This window comes from Amblyomma maculatum, chromosome 9, assembly GCF_055883805.1.
Source record: "Amblyomma maculatum isolate TAMU_Amacu chromosome 9, ASM5588380v1, whole genome shotgun sequence".
In the NCBI taxonomy this organism is placed as follows: domain Eukaryota; kingdom Metazoa; phylum Arthropoda; class Arachnida; order Ixodida; family Ixodidae; genus Amblyomma; species Amblyomma maculatum.
This window is the reverse complement of record NC_139352.1, coordinates 87,026,510-87,050,358: the sequence shown is the minus strand read 5'-3', so window position 1 is coordinate 87,050,358 and position 23,849 is coordinate 87,026,510. Positions and strand designations below refer to the sequence as shown.

The 23,849-nt window shown below is 45.5% G+C and overlaps 1 protein-coding gene and 1 long non-coding RNA gene across 2 annotated transcripts; one reads left to right on the top strand and one right to left on the bottom strand.

Moving 5' to 3' along the window:
• Window positions 1-786: 786 nt before the first annotated feature.
• LOC146179696 (uncharacterized) lies at window positions 787-3,199 on the bottom strand. The gene is made up of 3 exons (XR_014700935.1): window positions 2,977-3,199; window positions 2,734-2,894; window positions 787-1,197 (listed from the first exon to the last, which is right to left on the bottom strand). It is a non-coding gene; the product is annotated as an uncharacterized LOC146179696 (long non-coding RNA).
• Window positions 3,200-9,315: 6,116 nt separating this feature from the next.
• On the top strand, window positions 9,316-9,966 carry LOC146179695 (uncharacterized). The gene has a single exon (XM_084580246.1). The coding sequence runs from the start codon at window positions 9,316-9,318 to the stop codon at window positions 9,964-9,966; it is 651 nt and encodes a 216-aa protein (XP_084436372.1).
• Window positions 9,967-23,849: the final 13,883 nt, after the last annotated feature.

Below are 23,849 nucleotides of genomic sequence, written 5' to 3'. Positions count from 1 at the left end.
ACACAACTGCACAATTATGATGCATTTGCGGTCAGTGCTAAAAAAAATTCCACCCATCAAAGGTATAGGTGGGGGTTGAGTACACAAAATTCATTATAAGTGAGCCTATATATGTCTTATAGATTCCAAGGGAAGGCAAGCATAGCAGGGGGCAGCAGAAATTCGGGCAGACAGATGAGATTAGGAAGTCTGCGGGGATCATATGGATGCAGCTGACAGAAGATCAGGTTATATGAATGGATATGGGAGAGGCATCTATTATGATGCCTCCCCCATTATGATGTATCTGCGATCAGTTCCAAAAAAAGAAACATTCTACCCGTCAAAGGTAAGGGAAGGGAGTGAGTACACAAAATTCATTCTAAGTGAGCCTATATATGTCTTTTAGATTCCAAGGGAAGGAAAGTGTAGCAGGGGGCGGCAGAAACTCGGGCAAGAAGATGAAATTAGGAAGTTTGCAAGAATCATGCACCTGGCACAGGATCGGGTTATTCGGATGGATATGGGAGAGGCATTTGCCCAGCAGAGGGTGCAGTCAGGCTAGTGATATCAACAAGACTAACAACTGAATGAGTTGGTACTGATTCATCTTAAAACCAGCCAGAAGACGAAACACGTGAGAGGAGCACAAGATAAAGTTTGACTAACAACTTAAATATTACTGAAGGAAAGAGGCAAAAGAAGATTCGCACAGAAATGCACGTGCACGAAAAACCCCCAAAGCAGTGAAAGCGTGGAAAGCAGAAAGGGTCTAAAAAATCATCTAAAAAAAGCGAATTCCTTATGGTCAAGAACCATTCGTTACAAAAGGGAAGCCACAGATCCAAATCCAAAGGCACACTATACTGCAAAGGCTGAGGACGTGTGTGCGGCTAAGAAATCAGTCAACAGTCTTTTGGGGCCTTTTTTACATGTGCATCTCTGTGCAAGTCTTCTTTTGCCTCTATTCTTTAGTAAAATTCCAGTTATTAGTCCAGCTGTCCTGCAATTCTCTCTTATGTTTTCCGGCTTGTTTCAGAATGAATAAGGTGATGACTCTACAAACCTTGTGCAAACTGGAAACCAGTGTAGCTGTCAGATGGAAACCTTTCCCTTATTTGGCTTGCATCACAAATAGGGAGGACTTTACTGTGATGTCTGCCGAGGCATCCCCAAAGCCAGTGCGCAAGCTGGCTGTAGCAGATGTAGCGGTGCCTCCTGTTGACAAGAGAAAAAGCAATATTCACTTTTCAGCATAGCAAAATGAAAATATGGTTTAGGTCTTTTACAAATTTGGAAGTTATTCATGCATCTGTACAATTAATTCCCGTCTAACAGAAGCTGTACAGTGTAACTTTCACTGTCAATTTATTCTTTCTGGAAGTATGGCAAACTTTGAATTCTGCTGCAGGTGATTGAGAGAGAATGTGACCCACCCAATATTAGAACTCCAGTGCAATCACAATTTGCTACTGCAGCAAAATAATGCCTGAAGGCAATGCAGCTTTTGACTGACAAAACCTGGTAGTCGTCTTACACCCTCTATACTAGTGTTGTGACCAATGTCAATGTCCACGCTGATATCATCCGCATAGCACGAAGATGTTAAGTATGCGACTTATGCATTAAGCAGCTCTGTGCATGGCGTCATTCTATTCGAAGGAGCCATAAACTGCAAGTGCACTTCTGTCAACGGCTCTCAGTTGTTTTCCCACAACACGCCACGTTCCAAACTTTCTGCAAGTGCTGCAAAACTACTCTCTAACTTCATTTGCTAACTGTAAAATTTCCAACACTTACTCAAGCTGTGGAAGTTTCGGTGTACTGGCCTTTGGAAGAACGTCTTTCTTTTTTTTTTTTTGGTTGTCACATTTCAGCACATGTAAAGTGTCAGTGTCAAATGCATTTTGGAGAGGTTTACTGTGTGGAGGTGTTGGTGATGGTATCAGTGAAGTCAGACAATTTTTTTAATTATATTTGCACATTATACAACACTCACCTAATGCAAGTGGGTAAAAAAAACTAGCAAATAAAAATTTGAGTGCTGCTATGGTGATTGTTCTGGCAGCAAGTGGGGACAGGCCAAGAGTTGTCGGGCTAGTTAGTGTTCGTCTGCAGAAGCCAGTCCTGCTATGTGTGTTTTTCTCTTCTGTGTCGTTTTTAGTGCATTTTCCCATGGCTTCTGCAGGAGACAGGCTACTTCACTGCACGCAGTTTCACTTAGCACAGAGTCCTCCGAAATGAGATTGCTTTTGTACTTATTTACTGCATTTCTTGTGGCATTCCTTATGTATTCATGTTTTGAAGTGCTGCACTTGCTGAAGGTCACACCTGGCTAATAAAACAAGCAAATGTGTCCGGACAGCGTTTTTTTTTTGCCGTTACTTTACATCAATGTGCATGCCCTTTCCATTTAGCAAGTTCACGCTATCAGATGATGCGTGTTTTCTCATTTACTCGTGCATGGAATTAAGCAAACCAGTAATTTGCATGGTGAAACGTCATGCTCATGCGCACCTTCTACGAAAACAAGAAAAATATGAAAACCAGCGATGTTGTGTTCGCGCTAACGTGGCGCAATACCGACACTGTAGACAGTGTAGATGATCGCAAGTAAGTAATATTAAAGGGGAAGCTTTCTTTTATTAACACTGCCTTCCGCAATAGATTTCATTACAGCATTTCTTGCTCGAGAAAATGAAAAACAGTTGGCCGCTTGTTCAAGTTATGTCGCCTTTCGCTCAAGGTTCTTACCTTGTGTTCTCGACTAGCAGTCCATGATCAAGAAGCATTTGGAGTAAATGCGGATGATCTGTAACACCCAGACGGCTGCTTCAACTACGTAGTCGCCGCCGGGATCTCGCCAGATGCTCTCAAGAGCAGTCGGCATCGGCACGCACCGCCCGCAGCTGCACCTGTTCGAAAGCTTCGGTTAGCGATTGCGCACTCTCGCAACGGTCAAACGTAGGCTAGGCTGCAAGACTCGGACATACATACCAATGTGTAGTTCTGAAACGGCTGGGATCGAGAGGCTGACGGTCGGGGCTTCTGCAAGCCGGAGTTGTGCCGCGGTTACCGCGACCTCTAGACACAAGTGTTACTGTACCGGTCGCTCGCAGGCTCCATCTTCGCTGACCTGGCACCCGAAAAGTTGCGTCGGCGTAAGCTCAAAGCCCGAGATGTAACCATGCTTTAACAGTTGCGACTATATTCTAGTTCACTATAGCAGCACAGCGACGCTGGAACCCACGGTATACCCACGGAGAAACCTAGGCGTCGGCCATATTAAAAAACCATGTGTGAGCGTAGAGTAGGGCAGAATTAGAACCTCTAAAATACACCGAGCTCGGTCAACTTTGGCTCAGCAAGCTCCGGCAACCGGAGCTTCTTATTGGCTTAGCGCTATGGCGTATCTGTTGAGTTGAGGAGGACGCGCACTAGAAAACCGAAATTCTGTTTTTGTCGCTATTAAATCAACGCGGGCGATGAAACGAATCGAGGTATATTATATGATGCAGGACAAGTATTCCATTTAACCAAGCCGTGCAAAATTTCCGGAAAACGTTTCACGACCCCTTTAAGACCACCGCGACCGCAGGTGTCGACCGCATTACCAATAAAATGTTCCGTAACCTCTATGATCACTCAATCGAGGCAGTTACGGACCTTTTCAATCGCCACTGGCATGCCGGTAATCTGCCACACACATGGAAACATGCCAAAGTAATTTTCATACCCAAACAAGGCAGAAGCTGGAGCTGGCCAATCTCCGACCACTCACATCCTGTCGGGCAAGGTTTTGGAACATGTCATCCTTAATCGCCTCACGCGCACACTGATAAACTCAACTTCTTTCCTCCCACTATGATTGGCTTCCGCGCTGGTCTTAACACCCAAGACGTAATCTGGCAACTCTAACATGACATACTCGATCCAGGTCCCATACGGCTACACGCACCATCTTAAGCCGCCTCACGTATAAACCCATTCCCAAGAATATGCGGGCTGGGCGCCACGATGCACGCCGTCGAATCAAGGCCGAGACACGACATCACTTAACTTACAGACGACCATGCATATTATGTGGATGTAGCGAGACAAAGTGACAATCTCTATGTCGCATGCGTAGCCATGCCACACTCCACACTTATACTGCTGCTACGGTTAGCGCTCCCTCTCCCACCGCGGCAGAGGAAACTGCGATCGCGTTGGCCATCGCCGACCGACCTACGCACACAGTCCTTAGTGATTATAAACATGCGATTCAAAATTATTCGAAAGGCCTTATCTGTCCAGCCGCCGCACGCATACTCCGCGGCTTCACTCCCGATCATAAAATCCAGTTAGTCTGGGTACCCGCCCACGCGGGGAGCTCTGGGAATGAAGGGGTCGACCGACTAGCCCGAGGTCTAACAAACCGGGCGGGCGGCTCCGCGAATCCAGAGGCCTTCGCCGAGGCCCCCTTGACTTTTGCCGAAATAACCAACCTACACAGAGAGACGAGACGACGCTTCCCGCCTCCCCATCCTGACCTTGACAAAGCGCAAGCCAGCATGCTGCGTAAACTTCAAATTCTATTCTCAGCTATTCGAGATTTTCACTGATTACGGTCGGGGAATACGACCCCATTTGCCCCATGTGCGACTGTGCAGTAACGGCCACATTGGCACACACCCTTTGGGGATGTAGGGGAAGACCACCCCCTCGAACTTTACAGCAAGCTCCCTCTGAGGAGAGCTGGGACCAACTTATTACGCGCTCAGACAAGAAGACGCAGATGACGCTTGTCTCGTGGGCCTAGTGCGTCGCCCCCACCTGGTGGCCACGCCAGGCCGACATGCCTTAATGATTGCTCTTTTGGCATTAGAAGTTGTTTCTCTCTCTCTCAGTGACTACCTCGGGAGCAAAAGAAGTGAATTTCTCAAGTCTTCTGCGCCGTTCGCCAGCAGGTAAATTCTTCTTGGCTTCCATGTCGAGCGCGTCTAAGTTCACCGGCGTTTTATAATTCGTTTACAGGTAAGGAACGGTGCAGCATATGTCACTCGCGGAAGGCGAGAAGCGCCGCCCGGCGGCGTTGGAGCACACACGTTCCCCGCTTGGTCCTCATAGCTGACGCGACATTGAGTCGGTTTTCGTTGAAATCATCACGGGCAGGAAAAAGGAAGCCAGTATTTTTTGTCCTACACATATATAGCTCTCCTCAGCAGCGCAACGTTAGGCGCAACGTTAGGTTCAAGACATTATTTCGCAAAGCAATGAAGGCAGTCGGAGCCAACCCCCTGCTAATTGTAGGAGACTTCAACGCCTCCCACTAAGAGTGGGGATATAATAGTGCCGCGAAACCTTCAAAGCAGTATTTGTTGCTTTTTAACAGCCGCCGGCATACAGGCTTATCACTCTGATTCTGGACCGTGTATCAGTTCCGTAATCTTTGTTAATGCTCAATGTCGCGAGTCACACCTTTATCAGTTTTGTTGTAGCGCAAGATGCACCGAGATCTGTCTCGAAGGTTCCGGCCACTCGGGTGTCTTTCCACAATGCTCCAGCCTGTGCTGGTAGCTGTTTGCGACGTTATCTAGATTGTTCTGTGTAGCATTTAAATTGAGCGTTGACGAGTGTGACGAGCATTCTTTGTTCGACGATCGACCAACACGTTTGCTGCTATCGCCGTCGCCGAGTTGCTTAGTTCTTTTGCGGGCGCAAGTCAGCCCAATAAAGAGTTAATTTCCGTACCATCAAGCCTGTGTCTCCATTTGTGTCATCGACCCTGGTCACCACCCCGTGACAATAGGTATGATCCCAAGGGGAGGCGGTTATGGGAAGATGTTCACCAATTAAACCTCACCCTGCAGACAGGCTCTGGCTGCCCGACCAGGTTGGGAAACAGTTTGAGCAATTAAAGACACAATCCCAGACTTAACATTCACCAAAAACATAGAGGAGCTTAGATGGAAGAACACAGAGCTCAACTTTGGAAGCCATCACTACGTCCTCAAAATAACGCTTAAACGGGGAGTCAAAGTAAGACGAGATAAGGTAATCAGCGCAATCGAATGTGAGAAATTCAGACAAATTAGGGATTCCGCAAACATGGACGAAAATATTCAAAACATCGACTATTGGGCAGAAACCCTCATGCGCCACGTTAAATCCGCTACCATTACACTTGATGGGAACGATGTACCGAAAACAGTCGACAGGAATTTCCTACACATGTGGGAAGCAAAAAAAGGTATAGAAAGACGCCTCCAGTGTCAGAGATGGAACCGAAACCTAAGGCGAAAAATAACCAGAAGGAAATTGAGGATTATGCAATTAAACTCTGTGAGCAAAACTGGTGTAACAGGTGCGATGAAATAGAGTTCAACATGAGCCTTTCAAAGACGTGGAGCCTGCTACGATATCTTCTTGATCCCGACAGTTCGAAAAAACAATAGCAAAGGCAAGACACGCTTTCGAGGGGACTGACGTGGAACTAATAACTAAACTTGTAGATAAATATATCGGCGATACAAAGTCCCTCCCTCTTACGCATGCCCTCTCACGCGCCCAATTCTGAAGCCGAGGTTAGAGCCGAAATTCTGAGCTTGAAGACGCGATCAGCTCCCGGCCCCGATGGAATAACAAATATTATACTACGAAACCTAGACGAAGCTTCCATAACGGCACTCACCAACTACATGCAAGATGTATGGAGTAGCAGTCGTCTTCCCCATCAATGGAAAACTGCAAACGTTGTGCTAATTCCAAAACCTGGCAAGCCAATGAAATAGGAATATCTCAGACCTATTACTCTATCCTCATGCATTGGAAAGCTTATGGAACGTGTAATCCAAGCATGGCTAACTAATTTCATTGAGAAAAACTACATGTGGCCGCATGAGATGGTCGGGTTCCAACCGGGCCTGTGCACGCAGGACATGATGCTCCGATTACAACATGACATAATTGACTCGAAATCCAGAGACGTGAAGGTAATTCAAGCACTAGATCTGGCAAAAGCATTTGACAACGTAAAACACCAGGCAATTCTCGCGGGACTGCAGGAATTAGGAGTCGGCGAGAGGACATATATTTACGTAATGGATTTCCGGACAAACAGGACGTTGAAACTAGTTTCAGGACCTAGAATCCCCCACTCTGCACCTGGGGGGTAAAGGAACGCCGCAAAGCTCGGTGCTCTCCCCCTTTCACTTTAACGTGGTGATGAGTGGCCTTCCCGCCGCTCTTAAAGTCATAAAAGATCTTAAGTTCAGCATTTACGTGGGTGCCGTTAATCTCTGGATGAACAATGGCAGCGACGGCAGCATCGAGGAACGCCGACAGGCGGCGGCGGACAACATTGTGTCCTACGCGGCCGAAAGGGGTCTTGCGTGCTCTCCGCAACATTCCGAACTTTTATATACCCCAAAATAGATGAGGTGCAAGGGCGACTTCAACGTAGAAATTACGCTCGATGGCAAAACCGTACCAAAACTCCAGCAAAAAAGTCCAGCAAGACGACGGGTATAACGACGGAACAATAAAAAAACTCACTACCTACGCGATGCAAGTAACAAGGATATTTAGGAGGATTGCATTCAAAGGTAGAGGCCTCAAAGAGAGAAGCCTCTTGAGACTGATGCAGGCGTACATAATAAGCCGAATATGCTATACTACACCGTTCCTCAACATCAGGACCAATGAAAACGATAAGATAGACGCACTCATCAGGCGTTGCGTCAAGAGGGCACTGGGTCTACCCATCTCCTCTTCTACGGAACGCCTGTTAGAAATGGGAGTGCGTAATAGCTGGACGGAACTTGCTGAAGCGGTAGGAATCGCCCAACATGAGAGATTAAGTAGGTCGAGCACGGGTCGAACTAACTTAGAATGGGTGGGTCGAAAAACATATAGGGGCACGCCGACAAGGTAGCCCTACCGCCGCAATGTCGAGAGAACATCATTGTCCGTCCTCTCCTCCGCAACATGCACCCACAATACCACAAGGAGAGACGGGAGAAGAGAGCAGAAGCACTGGTTAGAGAACAAAAGAAAGAAGAGCAAAAGAAGCTGCCTACGTAGACGCTGCAAGAGGCCGATCAGGGGCGACGGTCGCCGCGGTAGTCGATGGTAGCGGTGCACCAGTCGTCTCCGCCACCATCCGAAGCAGAAACATGGACACGGCTGAAGAGGTCGCTATTAATAGCACTCGCTTGCGTCGGAACGAAGGCTAGATTGATCTTTAGCGACAGTAAAGCTGCTCTCTGGAATATCGGAAAAGGCAGGGTCTCGCAAGAAGCCGCCCGAATTCTAACAGTTGTAGCTAACATCAATCGCAAAATCACCCTAATTTCGGTCCCAGCACACACTTCCGTGCCCGGCAACGAGGCGGCCTATGATTTAGCCCGAGATCTCTACTTCCGGGCAAATGCGGAGCCGCCCGACTGCCAGGCGATGGACGAACGTTTGCAAACTTAAAAAGAAATAATCGAAAATTACAGATTAGGAAGACATCTGATGCCGCCACCGTATTCTAGTTTAAATAATAAAGAGGCCATAGCCTGGCGGCGTTTACAAGCCGGAAATTTCCCAAACCCTGTCTGGTTGTTTCACACCCAGATAGATGAGAGAAAAATGATAAATGTAAAGCCTTCGAAGCGAGGGGGACCCTCGACCACATACTGTGGGAATGCCCTAAGTCTCCTGGCGCTAGGGACAACATTAAAAGTTGAGAAGCCTGGGTAACCCTGCTGCGAAGCGACGTCCCTGCTGACCGGCAAAAAGCCGTCCGCCTGGCGGCTGAGGCCGCGAATAACCAATATATATTCGCCAGTCCTTAGTCGCGGAGGTTCCAGCCCCCATTCTTAGGCCTGCGTGCCAGGAGCGGAAAGTAGGGGGCCTCCTAAATAGGTGGAAATTAAAGTTTTAATCAATCACTCAGTCACCCTAATTGAGTGAATTAGCTATTTTAGTCTTTGGTACTTTCAAATTGCGCGTCAATCGCAGTATTTGTCACGCGCGGAATCCCGTTATCACCCTTGCGGTAGACAAGCGGAATTATGAAGAGCCTTTCACTACCCGGGGTGTTGCTCGCGAGTGGCATTCGTTTGGGACGGCCACGCTTCACAATGCTCTCAGTTGGAAACAGCGCATCGGCCGTTGGCCGAGGTTTTGCGTCTTCTGAAGACATCATATGAACACCTACAAGATTGTGCTGCCTCGTCTGCCGTCCTTAATGTAGTGCTCAATACTGTATTTTTGCATGGTGGCAAACGGCCGTCCTTACCGAGCTCCTGACATCAGGGATGCCCTTTGCCCATGTCATGGACTTCGATCTGCATTGGACAATATCAAATGAGCCATGTTTGGATGGTGACTTGTGAGAACAGCGTTTCAAAACAGAAACTTGTGGAATTGGCGGAGCTACGCGTAAAAGTGCTGAAATGCATAATATTTGACCCGGAAACGAGAAATATTAGATTGAAGCTGCTTTGGCTCCCACGCCACCTGGAACATCGCCGGATTGTAGAAGCTTTAGAGCCGTATGGCACTGTTCAAACCATGGAACGAGAAAAGCGGCGCTGTCCAGGGATGGAAAGGTACATGGAGACAGCAAACCGGGAAGTGTCTATCACGCTGAAAAATGGTGTATCATCTTCCAGCATTCCTTATACCCTGAGTGTGTTCGGGATTCAGGCGTTAGTAATCATTCCGGGCAGGCCTCCACTGTGTCTTTGGTGCAGCAGAGTAGGACATGTCCGGCGGCAGTGCCGAACGCCTCGATGCACCCAGTGTCGTCATTTCGGTCACACAGTGGATGCCTGCATCTTGACCTATGCCGATAGGTTGCGTCAGGGCTCCTTGTCTAAAGAAGATGATGGAGTGTTAGAGCACATCATGGACATATCGGATGTTGTGGACACTTCTGGAGAGCTCAACACCGCAGTTTCGCATGAAGCAGTGTCCATTAATAACCCAAAAGACATCAATCCGCTACCTAGTTAATCTCCCGACCCCAAGCCCAAGCCAGTTTGAGCACGGTGCATCTGATATCGAGCTGTTTAAAACGCTGCGTTCTGCTGCAGATGCACCTCGAGATCTGCCACTGGGGGTTGCCGAGAAGCCAGCGTATGTGCGTCCACGCTGCCCCGTCGGTGGTGTGTTGCTGGTGTGTAGTGCGCCGCGTCAGGAGTCAACTGCCGGAGTCTGCAAAGAGCTGCCGACTGATCTTCGAGCTGCGAGTGAAGCAATGCTTCCGACATCATGGGCAGACGCCTCAGCAACATCAGAGGTCTCCATAGACAGCAGCGCGCCTTTGAAGCGTCCCGCGGAGGAGAACCTTGGTGTCAACGAAGACCCAAGCAAGGTATCACAGCAGGAGGCAAGTGGGCGATTGGCTTAAAAATAACGGGAAGTTACAGCTAAAAGGTCGCCAATTTGCCGGCGACTCTCCCCGCTTAGGCGGATGGGGTTGATTAATGCACGCAGAAAAAAAGGCGGAGACCACAGCTTTCGAGATCGCTACCCTTAACGTTAGAGGCTTGCGGAATCCACGACGCCAGTGCCAGTTAAAGCAACTGCTTGAAAGCAGTCGTGTGAGTGTAGCTGCAATTCAGGAAACAAAGTTGCCTACGGATGAGGATACTGAAAGTGCTCTTGAGATGTTTTTTATTTTATTATAATATTATCGTCAGCCATTCCAAAGGATTGTCCGGAGGGTGCATGCTGTTTCTGAGCAATACACTAGACATGACTGACTTGTCATAATGCATTGATGATGAGGGGCTGCTCATATGTTGTGACCTCACCATTTTGGGTCAGCAGTGGCGAATTGTTTGTGTCTATGCGTCTATTAAGCAGCAAGAAAGAAAAGTGTTGTTCTTGTCATTGGCAAATCTCCTGCGCACACACCGGGAAATTTTATTGCTGGGAGATTTAAATTGTGTATGTAACAATGAGGATCGATCAGTATATCGCAGACGTTATGACCTCAGTGCTGCTGTTCCAACTGACTTAGTTTGTGAGCATAACCTTGTTGACATTGGCCGGCTAAAAAGCGATAGTATACCTTTCACGCACTTTCAATCATCTTCGAATGCCCGACTTGGCAGGATCTACGTTTTGGCTGGCACATTACCTACTGTTCATGGATACTGGGTGAGACCGATATTTTTTAGCGACCACTGCATGGTATCTGTTCAGATAGGAAAGCATATTGGACGTCTACTTCAACCGCAGTGGGAGCTACGGAAGCTAAATACTTACCTTCTTTCGAATGAAATTTTTCAGTGGTTTGTAGATGCCTGCTTCGAAGACACGAGAGCTCGTGCCGATCTATCTGTATTTCAAAAGTGTATTTTTTTAAGCAAGAGGTTAAGAGTCTTGCAATTGAAGCATCATCAGAAATTACATTCTTGAAGCACCTTCACAATCGTGATTTGAAGTGCACCTTGAACGAACTATATGAGTTGGAAAGAATTTCTCCAGGGTCGTATCTTGATGACATCAACAATATTAAAGCACAGTTATAACAGTTGTGTGCAGAAAAATATCAGGGTGCCGTAAATTAGGTCGCGAACGCGGAGGTTCTTTATTGAACAACCATCTCACAGTGCTTTTAGTGATGAAAGGCAAGCTGCTCTTTCTAATCAGGTTTTAGAAATTCGTTTCGGAAGTGATGCGTACAATGACACGCCTGGTATTCTGAATGCCTTCTTTAACTATTCTGTGTGGCTCTTTAGTGGTGGTAATAACTCGAACAGTGGGTGTGATTTCTGTCATTTAAAAGAAGATTTTCCTCGTCTTGAGGATGAGCAGCGGACAACCATTGAGGGGTTCATTACCTTAGATGACGTCAAGTCGGCCATTTGTTCACTGCAGGGCCAGAAGTCTCCTGGTCCGGACGGTTTAAATAGCGAATTCTATAAAACGTTTATACCTACCTTAGCACCTGCCTTATTGGAAGTTTTCAGTGCAGCTTATGACAAAGGCTTTTTGCCTCCCACGTTCTACACTTGTCACACTATACTAATCCCGAAAACCACAGATGCATGTTGGTTGAAAACTGTTGAAAGATACCATCCGATATTCTTACGCAACGTGGATTATAAAATACTTGCGAAGGTTTTTTTCTTCTCGTCCGCAGCTTGTACCAATAGATTTATTAGGGCCACATCACGTGTGTGGAATCAAAGGCTGTATTATTCATATTGCACGTTTTGTGATAGAAACAGTGTCAGATGAGGTCAGTGAAGTGGCCCTAATTCAGATTTACGTGGCAAAAGCTTTTGATAAGGTGCTTCATGATTTTTGTTTGCTGTATTGAAGAATGCAATGATTGGTGATGTCTTGCTTAAAGGCATGAACTATATTATTAAGCGGCCATTACAAGACTGATTGTTAATCAAAACTTAACCTAACCGATTCCTTTGAAATTATCTGTTCGACAGGGCTGTCCTCTATCGCCTTTGTTACTCGCCTTATATCTTGAGCCCCTATGTCGTAGTATCATTAAAAACAAAGCAGTTCGTGCCTTCTCGATATCGCAATGTGAAATTAAGTTTTTTGCCTATACTGATGACATTACCCTTTTCTGTACTGATAAAGAGAGTGTGACCGAGGTTTTGCGCGTAACTGAGCGTTTTCGTGATAGTTCAGCGGCATCTCTTAACCTTGATAAATGAAAGGGGTTCTGGTTAGGTCACTGGGGCACAAAGCGTAAATTGTTTACCGGAATCAGCTGGGATTCTGTAAACTTACAGTATTTAGGGGTACCTTTGCATCAATATCGCAGTAATGGACCTCACTGGGATTTTCAGATATCATCAGTTAGGCGACAAACCTAGGCATGGATGGGTAGGGAGCTGTCTCTATTTGCACGAGCACAAGTTTGCAATGTCTTGCTGAGATCTAAGCTTATCTATGTATTGCAGGTGTTGCATTGCCAAAGAAACAAAGTACAGTCCATGCATAGAGTTTTTACTACTTTTGTGTGGCACTCTCAATGGGAGCCTATGCGTCGAGATAATTTGTTTCTCCCTCTGGAGGCTGGTGGAGCTGGTCTTCAACACGTGTTTGTTCATCAGCTTGTTTCAGGGTTTTCTTTTTCAAAAAAAGCAAGCCATTCCTTCCTCCTAGCTGTGTTTAATAGACGATTAAGTACCCATTTGCCTAATTTGTTTGCGCCCACTGGTCACAGAGTTCAGGGTCCTTTGTGGGGTTTCCTTAAGGAAGTTGCCGAAACATTCCATTTCCTCACTGTACGGTTTTCCTTAGAATACCTACACAGTCTATCCAGAAGACAGATGACAAAAGTTCTTATTCAGACATTATTTCCTATACCGATGTATTGGCGGCCTAACCTCCCCTGTCTAGACAATGGTGCATTAAAGCGGGTTAAGCGAATGTATATACAATCAGCCTCAAAGACTTTCCTTTTTAAACTTCGCACATCAACCTTACTTGTCAAAATGTGGCTTCGTGCAAAAGATACTTTTGTGTCAATGTTAGTACACTGTCGCCTGTGTCAGCAGCTAGAAACTATAGATCATTGCTTTGTGTATTTGCGGGATGCAGTGTTTTTTGTTTTTGTTTTTTTTTTGGGGGGGGGGGGCATTCTTCAACGGACTTTCAAAAAGGACATTGATATTACGCTCTATACCAGAAGATTTTTGCCTACAATAGAAACTTCTGAGGCGCCATGTGACCTTTTTGTGCTCATGGGACTTTTTAGCCTGTTGAAGAGCCGCATGAGCGATCGCCACACAGAGCCACCGTTCATCAAAGTCTCTGTTCAGAGAACAATGCGCTATGGTGCGGGGTGTATATGCTGCGCAGGATCCACCTCCTACCTGGTTACCTTTACTTGATGCATGTGTGTGTCTCCCGGAATTTTCACGTGTGGTCAAAGTGAGAGCTCAATGCTGGTGTTATTCTGTATTGACAGGTTGCTGAATGCGACCTGATTAAATTGGTCGAAGTGCATCTATGCAATAAAGAAAGAAATCCTGGGGCGTGGCACAGCGGTAATGCGCTCGGCTGGGGATCCAAGGGATGGAGGTTCGATTCCCGGCTGCAGACTATTTTAATGAGGAGGAGCCGCACATATCTTAAGCATTGCTAGGTAACGCCGGCAGAGCCTGGCGAGGGGGCTGCCTGTGATGTCACTCGGTCGCGGCATACGGCATAAGGCTATTTCACATGATGCGACGCACACGAAAATTTTCGGTCCAGTCGTAGTTTCGTTGCCGCGCCAATCGCAACGGCCCTTTCAGATGCTTGCGGCGCCAGCGATTTCTGTCGGTGCGGCAGGAGCGGCGGCACCATCATATTTTATCAAGAATAAAGGTATAACGTGCGTAAGATTAAATGTTCCCAGTCGAAAAAATCTACAGCACTGTGTCAAAAATACGACAAAATATCCTGTAGTTCTTTTGTAACCATCAGAGTTTTCTGTAGTTCTGTAGTATGTTTGATAGTTTTGTAGTTTTTCTGTAGTATGTTTCTGTTGTCTGTAATTCTGTAGCACTTTTCTGTATGTTACTACAGAATGTTCTGTTGTCACAACAGGATTCCCGTCAAAAACCACACAGAAATTCTGTCGTAACATCAGAAGATATTTTGTAGTTTTTTCCGACTGGGTTGTGTCTAAATTATGTCCTTTTATCAGAATATTAAACACTTTATGCAAAATAGACACTTTTAATTTTTTTCGTTTTGTACGCAACGACGTACAACAGTCACGTGAGGCTGAATTACATTGGCTGGTGCTCGCAACGATCGCAGCCACAGTGCGGCGTGCGACCAACTCGTTGGAAGTCTGTCGCAGTCACTCCATAGAGAAACACACGTATGTTTCTCTGTGGTCGCTCTGCGACGGGAGCGGTGTGCCCTTCTGTCGCTGTGTGGCTGAAATCGCACTCTGCTGCGGCGAGAATATTATCATGTGAAACGCGGCCTACACCCGAAGCTCGACTCTGACCCTCGTAGTGAAGGTTTTCGCTACAAAAGGTTGGTTGGTTTGTAGGGTTTAACATCCCAAAGCGACTAAGGCTGTGAGAGACGCCGTAGTGGAGGACTCCGGAAATTTCGACCACCTGGGGTTCTTTAACGTGCGCTACGTCTGCCGGCATCGTGTTCTTCCGGCATAAAAGTAGATTCTGCATAGAACGCCACTGGACTTTGATGCGTTCAACGGAACGCTAGTTGTGTTCGATGCAGCTCTCTGTAGCCCGCACCGCCCGAGCAGAAACGCATAGCAGCCGCCGTTCTCTAGTACGAACCGAATGCATATATATAGCTTGTTCTCTGCCAGTTCTCCCTAAGCCATAAGCGAGGCAACCGGTGGAGGTCCTTCGTCTGCCGCTGCGTGCACAGTTACTCTGCCCAGTGCCACCGCCGCATTTTCTGTCGTTGCTTAGGCCACATATACGTTTAGATCAAGAACTGTTAGGGGAGGGATTCTTTAAAAAGGAATATGTGTGAAAAATAAAAAGCCTAATTGTACACACGTCTTTCACGAATTATTTACACTAATCTATCAAAAGGCTAAAAAAGGCTGATGAGCTGCGCTCAAATTTCGCATTAGGAAGTAACGTTATCGTCGGCAGTTTTCAAATAAACGTTTCGGTGTGTTCTTTCGGAGAGTTAGGGGGAGGATGCGGCGAAGGGTGGCTGTTCCTGGCCCTACGAGGATGGGACTGGTAGTTCAACGCAGCTTGCGACGGGGGCTAGCCTACCATTGAATTTTTATCTGTTGTAGGCCGTCATTGCACCCGCCACCGCGTAAGTGGTGGATGACAGCTGTTGCGGCTTGCGTCTCTCTACCCCTCTTCTTTTTCTTTCTTCTCTACTTTGTCTTCTGTGCGCACGACGCTGACATCGCACAGCACACGAAGAGGTGTCGTGTGCTGTGCGATTCCGCATAGGAAAGCTGACTGCTCACGTGTAGAGCGGTGAGTGGACTGAGTTTGCCGAACTTACAAAAAGGCGGATGCTTCTTGTGGTAGATAATCTAGTGTTGCACTGTGAAATTACTCTAAATGATTTCCGGAAACCGATAGAAGTATAAGGAATTTCGTATGTGTACGATGTTTAAATGGTAAATTAGTATAGTGTAATTACTTGTCTTTTCAATGGCAATAAATTTCACCATGTGACAGAACGTTTACACTTGACAAAATTTAGGACTACCAGCGATTAATTTTCAGTATACGTTAAAGTGCAAGCAACGAATCAGTATCTGCGAAGACATGGTAAAAGCTGCGATCGCTCTCATGTTCTGGCTAGAAATTTTGAAAGATAACTTCTTTATCATTGTAATTATTCTTGAGCAGTGACTTGGGGCGGCTCTATCGTTCGCTTCCAAAACAGATGCCGGATATAAAACTAACCTGAAAGAAATGGAGTTCATCTTATCATGTGTCTATAAATATGTATTTATTCCCGAACTAAACACCGATCGTTAAGCTCGCATGAAGCTATTTTACTCCCCTTTTCAGAAACAACCAGTTTGCTCGAAAGACAGCACAGACGAAAAGGAGTTTTAAAGATTCTAATGGGCTACCAGTGTACATTGATCTATGTGTATTATGTAATATTTAGTGTAACAGGTGCTGCGAAGATTTGTTTCTCAAACGTTCGAGCACTTCTCTAAAGCGAAATGTGCTCACATCCACTAGCTGTTACGGACGCGCAGAATCCTTCAACAAAAAAAAAACGAAGAAATGAAATGCATATATTGGTTTAACGTGCGACGTCGCCTATATGACGGATGATGTAAGGGCGAGCCGCGGTCTCGTTGACCACGGGAGATTATTTAACGTACAGTCAAATTCCCCAGCCGACGAGCGCCTTTCGAAACAGCCGGGATCTAACCCCCCATTCTCGAAATCAGCAGTCGAGCGCCCTACCACTGAGACACCGCGACAGAGGTTTAACAGCAAAAAATTAGCAAATACAGTACTCAGACAATTTTATCATAGATACCGAACGCACAGAGTGGCTTGTTTAAACTGGATTTTGCTATGCGGCAGTCTGCGGTCGCGCGAATCAGCAGTTGCGATATTCCAAACACGGATTGTGCTATTTTTTGGCCGTTTTCATTAAGTTGTATCGACGGAAGCAACCTGTTTTGCTTCGACACGACGCCTAACGACAGCAGCGCTTCGTTTGAGACACCGCTTGTCAAAGAATCTCAAGCGCCGAAGACCGCGACTGATATGCCCTTTCCAGCGATGCATACTCGATATGGACAAATGTTTTTTTAATGGAGCATGGGGTAATAGCCTATTCGTATTTTTTTTTTTTTTTTTTGCAAGAGACAGATAAAGTAAGCAAATTGCACATCAACCGCGAAACACACGAAAAGCACTCTTGTACACGAGGCACGCTCACACGTAAATTCCTGCGGGCTGGCACGCGACGCGAATACACATCCACACTCACGGCCGGTCTCGAGGGAGAGAGCGCTTCTCTTCTCTTACGGCCTCTCCAATGGGGTCTGTTTCTACCACCCGCCGCGCCTCGGTGGGGTCGCCACCGCCCCACTGCTGCTCCTCCGCTACAGCCGTTCACGCGCAAGGGAAACGCGCGCTCGCTTTTAGCTTCGCCCGCGTCAGTTGCAACCGGTAGGTCCTGACATTTCGCCCCTTATGGTTTATACAAAATCCGTAATCAACATCGAATATTTATCGACTACGAGGAATAAAATACAGTGAACAATCCGCTCACGCGCGCGCTCCTTCGTCAGTGCAGCCTTGCACGGTCGAATGAAGCTTCTGGAACACTTCAACATTTCTTAGCCCTAAGTTTTGTACAAAACTAAATTTACCAGGCTATGCAATGTGCCTTTGAATGTTTTAAGCAGGTGTAGCGCGACCTGACGTGAGTGCATGGTGAACTGTTGGGTGGAGATTCTGTCAACCGCTACCGTTTTCGTTTAGATCAGAAGAGGCACGGACAAAAATTCATGGCGCGTCTCAGATTCAGAGTAAAGGACAAAAATTTACTCATATAGTAAAAATTTCGCTTGTCTAGTGGAGTGGGCTATTCTAGCTTCGTTCAAAACATATCAGTCAGTTGAAAGACCAAAGATGTATATGTAGTCTCGCGACTACTTTTAATCAAGGAAATCGGCATAAACAGTTAAGCAGAATCGAAAAGAGCGGCAAACAATAAAAAAATTGTCCTTCAAAGTTACACATTGCACTATACGTTCATCAATTCATCAAAACTCGACCTGCGTCTAGAAAATTCAGTCTCAAAATCTTCCTGCACTGCTTGTGCACATAAGGAGTTGGCCTCTCGGTCTTCTCTGTCACTTTCCTGGTATAATTATTTGAGAAGAAGAATTCTGATAAATGTTTCAAATATCAAATAAATAAATCACAGAAGCGGACCTAATAACATAGCTGTTGTCAATTCCTTTCGGGCAACTCAGTGTTGAATTCTGAAATGCTGACTGAATCAGGATCTTAAGTACTTCGAAAACATTTGTGTGTATAGTAGGTGCACGGCAGCTTTTTCTTTAAAAAAAAAAAAAAAAAAAAAAAAAACTTGTCCAATAGAGCAACAAGCTCTGGTTTCGGATAATGCAGTCCACTAGAATATTGTCCTCGTAGAAGAGCGTACTACATGGGGCAGCTTCTTTCGCTAGTTTCAAGAAGAATAGAGCAAGCGTCACACCCGAAGTTGATTAACTAAACGATAAAGCGTAAAGCAAACCGCGTAAAGCACCGGCGGCGTAAAGCAAACCGGAATATGTGACAGTGGGAAATGGGATGGTAGGAGATGCCATCACTTCCTTCAGTGCCTTGATTTTGCTCTCAGATCAAACGTCTGTCTTGACAATGTAGTGATGTGCCGCTAGCTGTTGCGGCCCTCGCATCTAGCATATGTCATTCCCTTCCGCACATTAACCTTACTTTCCCGAAGAGAGCCTCAATGGGTCGCTATATAGGGCTTGAAATGAGTCTTCAGTGAGAGTGACCTTCTTTAACGCTTTAAAGTTTCTTGCATACTTTCGATATAGCAGCTGAACTCATTTGTAAGTCATTGCATCGAGTATCACCTTCATCATTTACTGGCCTCTTTTTACCACTTCGAGCACAAGTGGTGTCATGAATATCAAACCATTTTTTAGTGCTTTCATAACAAGCTTAATATCATGTAAAAATTTCATTAAAACAATGTTTATTTGCAAAATTAAAAAATGTGTATAATACCACACATTGGCTAATATATGAATTGTAATAACATTTAAAACTCTACCCTACAACGCTTACTTTGACTGTTATACTAATCTTTTATATCATGCAAGCATTTTGCAATTTACATTACATTTTTATGAAATTATTTTCATCTTCGGTGTTACATGAATGGTTTCGCATCTAGCGCTAAAGACGGTTTTGCTGTAGCAGACGAGTTGCTGTCATGTTAGCCTTGAAGAAGCTTCGATGTGATCACTTCTCATTCAGTTTTATTTTTTTTTTTTGTTCCTATTCTTGTACAGGCTTGGGAAAAATTCGGACTAAAATGGACAAAAGTAGCTATCATGCCGCAATGTATGCCATGCTTGTCGAACGTTTGCTGAACGACAGTGTTTTTTATATGCGTTCACGTGTGTAGTACGTTGACGACATGCCGCTGCATCATCTACGTTCTGTGTTCTTTAATTTCGGGGCTGCACTAACCACGAAACTCGCGAGCGACAGAGCGAAACCAGGCAAATGCCACCCGCCGCCACTGAAGCAGATGCGGAGCGAACGGTGAGCAGGTCGCGCCCCTTGCGGCGGCGGAGAGCGTGACTCAAGGAGAAAAGTTCCCATTGTTCACGCGGCGATTGAGAAGGCCGTAAGAAAGAGCGCGCGCTCTCTCCCTCGAGACCGGCCGTGCCACACTGGGTAGGGTTCACCCCTATGACGCTAGGTGGCGACTCTGCTCGATCTCGAGGCCAATAGAAATGAGCTCACAAAAGAAGCGTAAAGGTTTCTTCCAAAATATATGTCCTCGCCATATAATAGAGGGTGATACTTTAGACAATTCGTATGAGTTTGCAATGCTACCTTGAGCCCTTATAATCGAAAATAATTGAAGTCAAGACACATGCTGTACTAGAAGCTTTTATCGCACAGCGTAGAAATTTTTACAGCATGCAAAACTTATCTCGGCTTGGTATTGACAAAGTGATGGTCACCCTGTACTTTTGTTTGTTATGGCAGAGACATTTTTATCGGTAGCATGTTAATATATTTAGGTTATATACCATGCAATCGATGGACTGAATGACTGCTTGAGTGCGAGTGGGAGAAAGTGAATGCGAATGTAAGTGAATTAAGTGGTTGCTCGCACGCAGTTGTGTATGCGTGCGCGCCAGTATGCATATGAGACTGAGTGAATGTGCAAGCGATTGAATGCATGTGTGACTGAGTGAGTGAGAGTGAGGGAGGCAGTGTGTGAGTGAGGAATTGAGTGAATGGTTGAGTTAGTGCATGAATGATTTGGTTTTGTTTTGGGGTTTAACGTCCCAAAGCGGCTCAGGCTATAAGAGAAGCCGTAGTGGATGACTCCGGTAATTTCGACCACGAGGGGTTCTTTAACGTGCACTGACAAAACACAGCACACGGGCGCCTTGCTTTTTGCCTCCATCGAAAACCGGCCGCCGAGATGCATGCGTGTGCTTATTGCAGGAGTGCATGAATGAATGATTGAGTGCATGATTAGACAGACACAGACAGACAGACATACAGACAGACATACAGACAGACATACAGACAGACAGACAGACATACAGACAGACATACAGACAGACACAGACAGACAGACACAGACACAGACACAGACACAGACACAGACACAGACACAGACACAGACAGACAGACAGACAGACAGACAGACAGACAGACAGACAGACAGACAGACAGACAGATAGATAGATAGATAGATAGATAGATAGATAGATAGATAGATAGATAGATAGATAGATAGATAGATAGATAGATAGATAGATAGATAGATAGATAGATAGATAGATAGATAGATAGATAGATAGATAGATAGATAGATAGATAGATAGATAGATAGATAGATAGATAGATAGATAGATAGATAGATAGATAGATAGATAGATAGATAGATAGATAGATAGATAGATAGATAGATAGATAGATAGATAGATAGATAGATAGATAGATAGATAGATAGATAGATAGATAGATAGATAGATAGATAGATAGATAGATAGATAGATAGATAGATAGATAGATAGATAGATAGATAGATAGATAGATAGATAGATAGATAGATAGATAGATAGATAGATAGATAGATAGATAGATAGATAGATAGATAGATAGATAGATAGATAGATAGATAGATAGATAGATAGATAGATAGATAGATAGATAGATAGATAGATAGATAGATAGATAGATAGATAGATAGATAGATAGATAGATAGATAGATAGATAGATAGATAGATAGATAGATAGATAGATAGATAGATAGATAGATAGATAGATAGATAGATAGATAGATAGATAGATAGATAGATAGATAGATAGATAGATAGATAGATAGATAGATAGATAGATAGATAGATAGATAGATAGATAGATAGATAGATAGATAGATAGATAGATAGATAGATAGATAGATAGATAGATAGATAGATAGATAGATAGATAGAGTGTTTATTTCAGTGTGCCTCAACAGCCAAGTGGCCTAAAGGAGTGCACACTAGGTGAGATACATCAGAATGACCACTTAAACATTTAAAACCAGGCATGAAAACAACAATTAGGCAAATATGTCCGTGTCAATAAAAGTTTTGTTATGCAATATTTGTATACGAGTCATTGAACAGTTGGTGTGCAAATCTGGATAAAATGTTTCAAAACATTTTGCGGCCTTTGCATGCGGCACACGAAAATTCAGTGACGTCAGTAAGGTCCCCCACAGGTAATGATTGCGTGAGTGAGTGAGCGAGTGATTGAGTGAATGAAGTGAGTGAATGATTGTTTGAGTGAATGAATGAATGAATGAATGAATGAATGAATGAATGAATGAATGAATGAATGAATGAATGAATGAATGAGTGGATTGTGTGGTGTGATTTGGTTTGCAGTGCATCCGTCCCGAAAGACCCAGTGAGATGAGTGAGCGTGTGAATCAGTGATTGAGTGAATGTTGCCTTTGTTTTGGTTTGGTTTGTAGGGGTAACGTCCCAGAACGACCAAGGCTATGCCAGACGCCGCTGGGGACGCCTCCGTACATTTCCGCTATCTGGGGTTCTTTAACATGCACGGCATAGGTGCCTTTCTTTCCGTCTCTATCGAAAAGCTGTTGCCGCGGCCCGGCGTTCCATTTCGCATCCGTGGGTACAGCAGCCGAGCGCCCTAACCACTATGCCACTGCGGTGGGAGCGAGTGAAAGCGCGAGCTAGTGCCCCATGGTGGTAGAAACATTTTATTTCCATTGGAACAAATAGTGGGGGCGAAGCCTCCTACATTGCACTTGGTTGCTCCCTTAGTACATGGGAGACACCCTTGTAAGGCAACAGAAAGTTCTTGAAGAGGAAACGGAGGGGCGTCAGTGTGCTGTGCGACGGCAGTGCACGTTAAAGAACCCCATGTGGTCAAAATTTCCGGAGACCTCCACTACGGCGTTTCTCATAGGCTTAGTCGCTTTGGGACGTTAAACCCCACAAACCAAACCAAACCAATCCTCCTCATAGCACTGGAAATAATCTTCAGTTGATCTTGTCTTGAGGTGCTCTTCATAAGAGACTCCCACTAGGACTCTGCGGCGTTCGGTGATGGGGAATGAGGAGAGGTGGAGCATGTAAGAAGGATGTGTAAGAAGTGTCCTGGTTTGCCGCAGAGTCTGCATGATGAGGAAAACCGGTCTGGGTATCGGGCATGTAGAAGTGTAGGGTAAGGAGTAGTCCGCGTCTGCAAGATTCGCTAGTGTACGGCCTGCGCTATGGTGAGAGAGGAACGAATCTGCGGACGAGGGAGTGTGTAAGCACGCGCTAGTGGAAGAATGAAAACGAGTATGATTTTGTGTTGTGGGGTTTAAAGTCCCAAAATGATTCAGGCTATAAGCGACGCCGTAGTGCAGCACTCCGGAAATTTCGACCACTTGGGGTTCTTTAAGGTGCACTGACATCGCACAGCACACGGACGCCACTCCGTTTCGCCTCCATCGAAACGCAGCCGCAGAGTCCAGGATTCCATCCTGCTTCCTTGGGCACAGTAGCCGAGCGCCTTAATCGCTGAGCCACCCCGGCGAGCCAAAAAGAGCATTGATATTACGCCTTATACTATAAGATTTTTGCCTACAATGGAAGCTTCGGAGGCGCCATGTGACCTTTTTGTGCTCATAGGACTTTTTAGCCTGTGGAAGAGCCGCAAGACAGATTGCCACTCAGAACCACCACATTCATTGATGTCTATTCAGAGAACCGTGTGCTATGGTGCGGGGGGTATATGCTGCACAGGATCAACCTCCCGCCTGGTTAGCTTTAATTTATGCATGTGTCTCATGGAATTTCGATTTGCGGCCAAAGTGATAGCTCGATGATGGTGTTACTGTGTATGACAGGTTACGGGATGCGATCTGGCTAAATTGGGCTCGAAGTACTTTCATACAATAAACAAAATATATGTGGCGTGGCTCAGTTAGTTAAAGCGTTTGGCTGGTATTCTAAGGGATGTAGGTTCGAGTCCCGGTGGAGTAAAGGTTTATTTAAGATCCCCAGGTGGTCGAAATTCGTAGCCCTTTACCTTCTTCCCTTCCATTGCGACGAGGTTCAGGCTTCCACAAACACGAATGTGACAGATACTACGCCTTTCCCTTCCTATGAAATTATTATTATTATTATTATTAT

What these genes read in the sequence shown, in the direction of transcription:
- LOC146179695 (XM_084580246.1), top strand. Translation starts at nt 9,316, where the DNA reads ATGAGCCATGTTTGGATGGTGACTTGTGAGAACAGCGTTTCAAAACAG.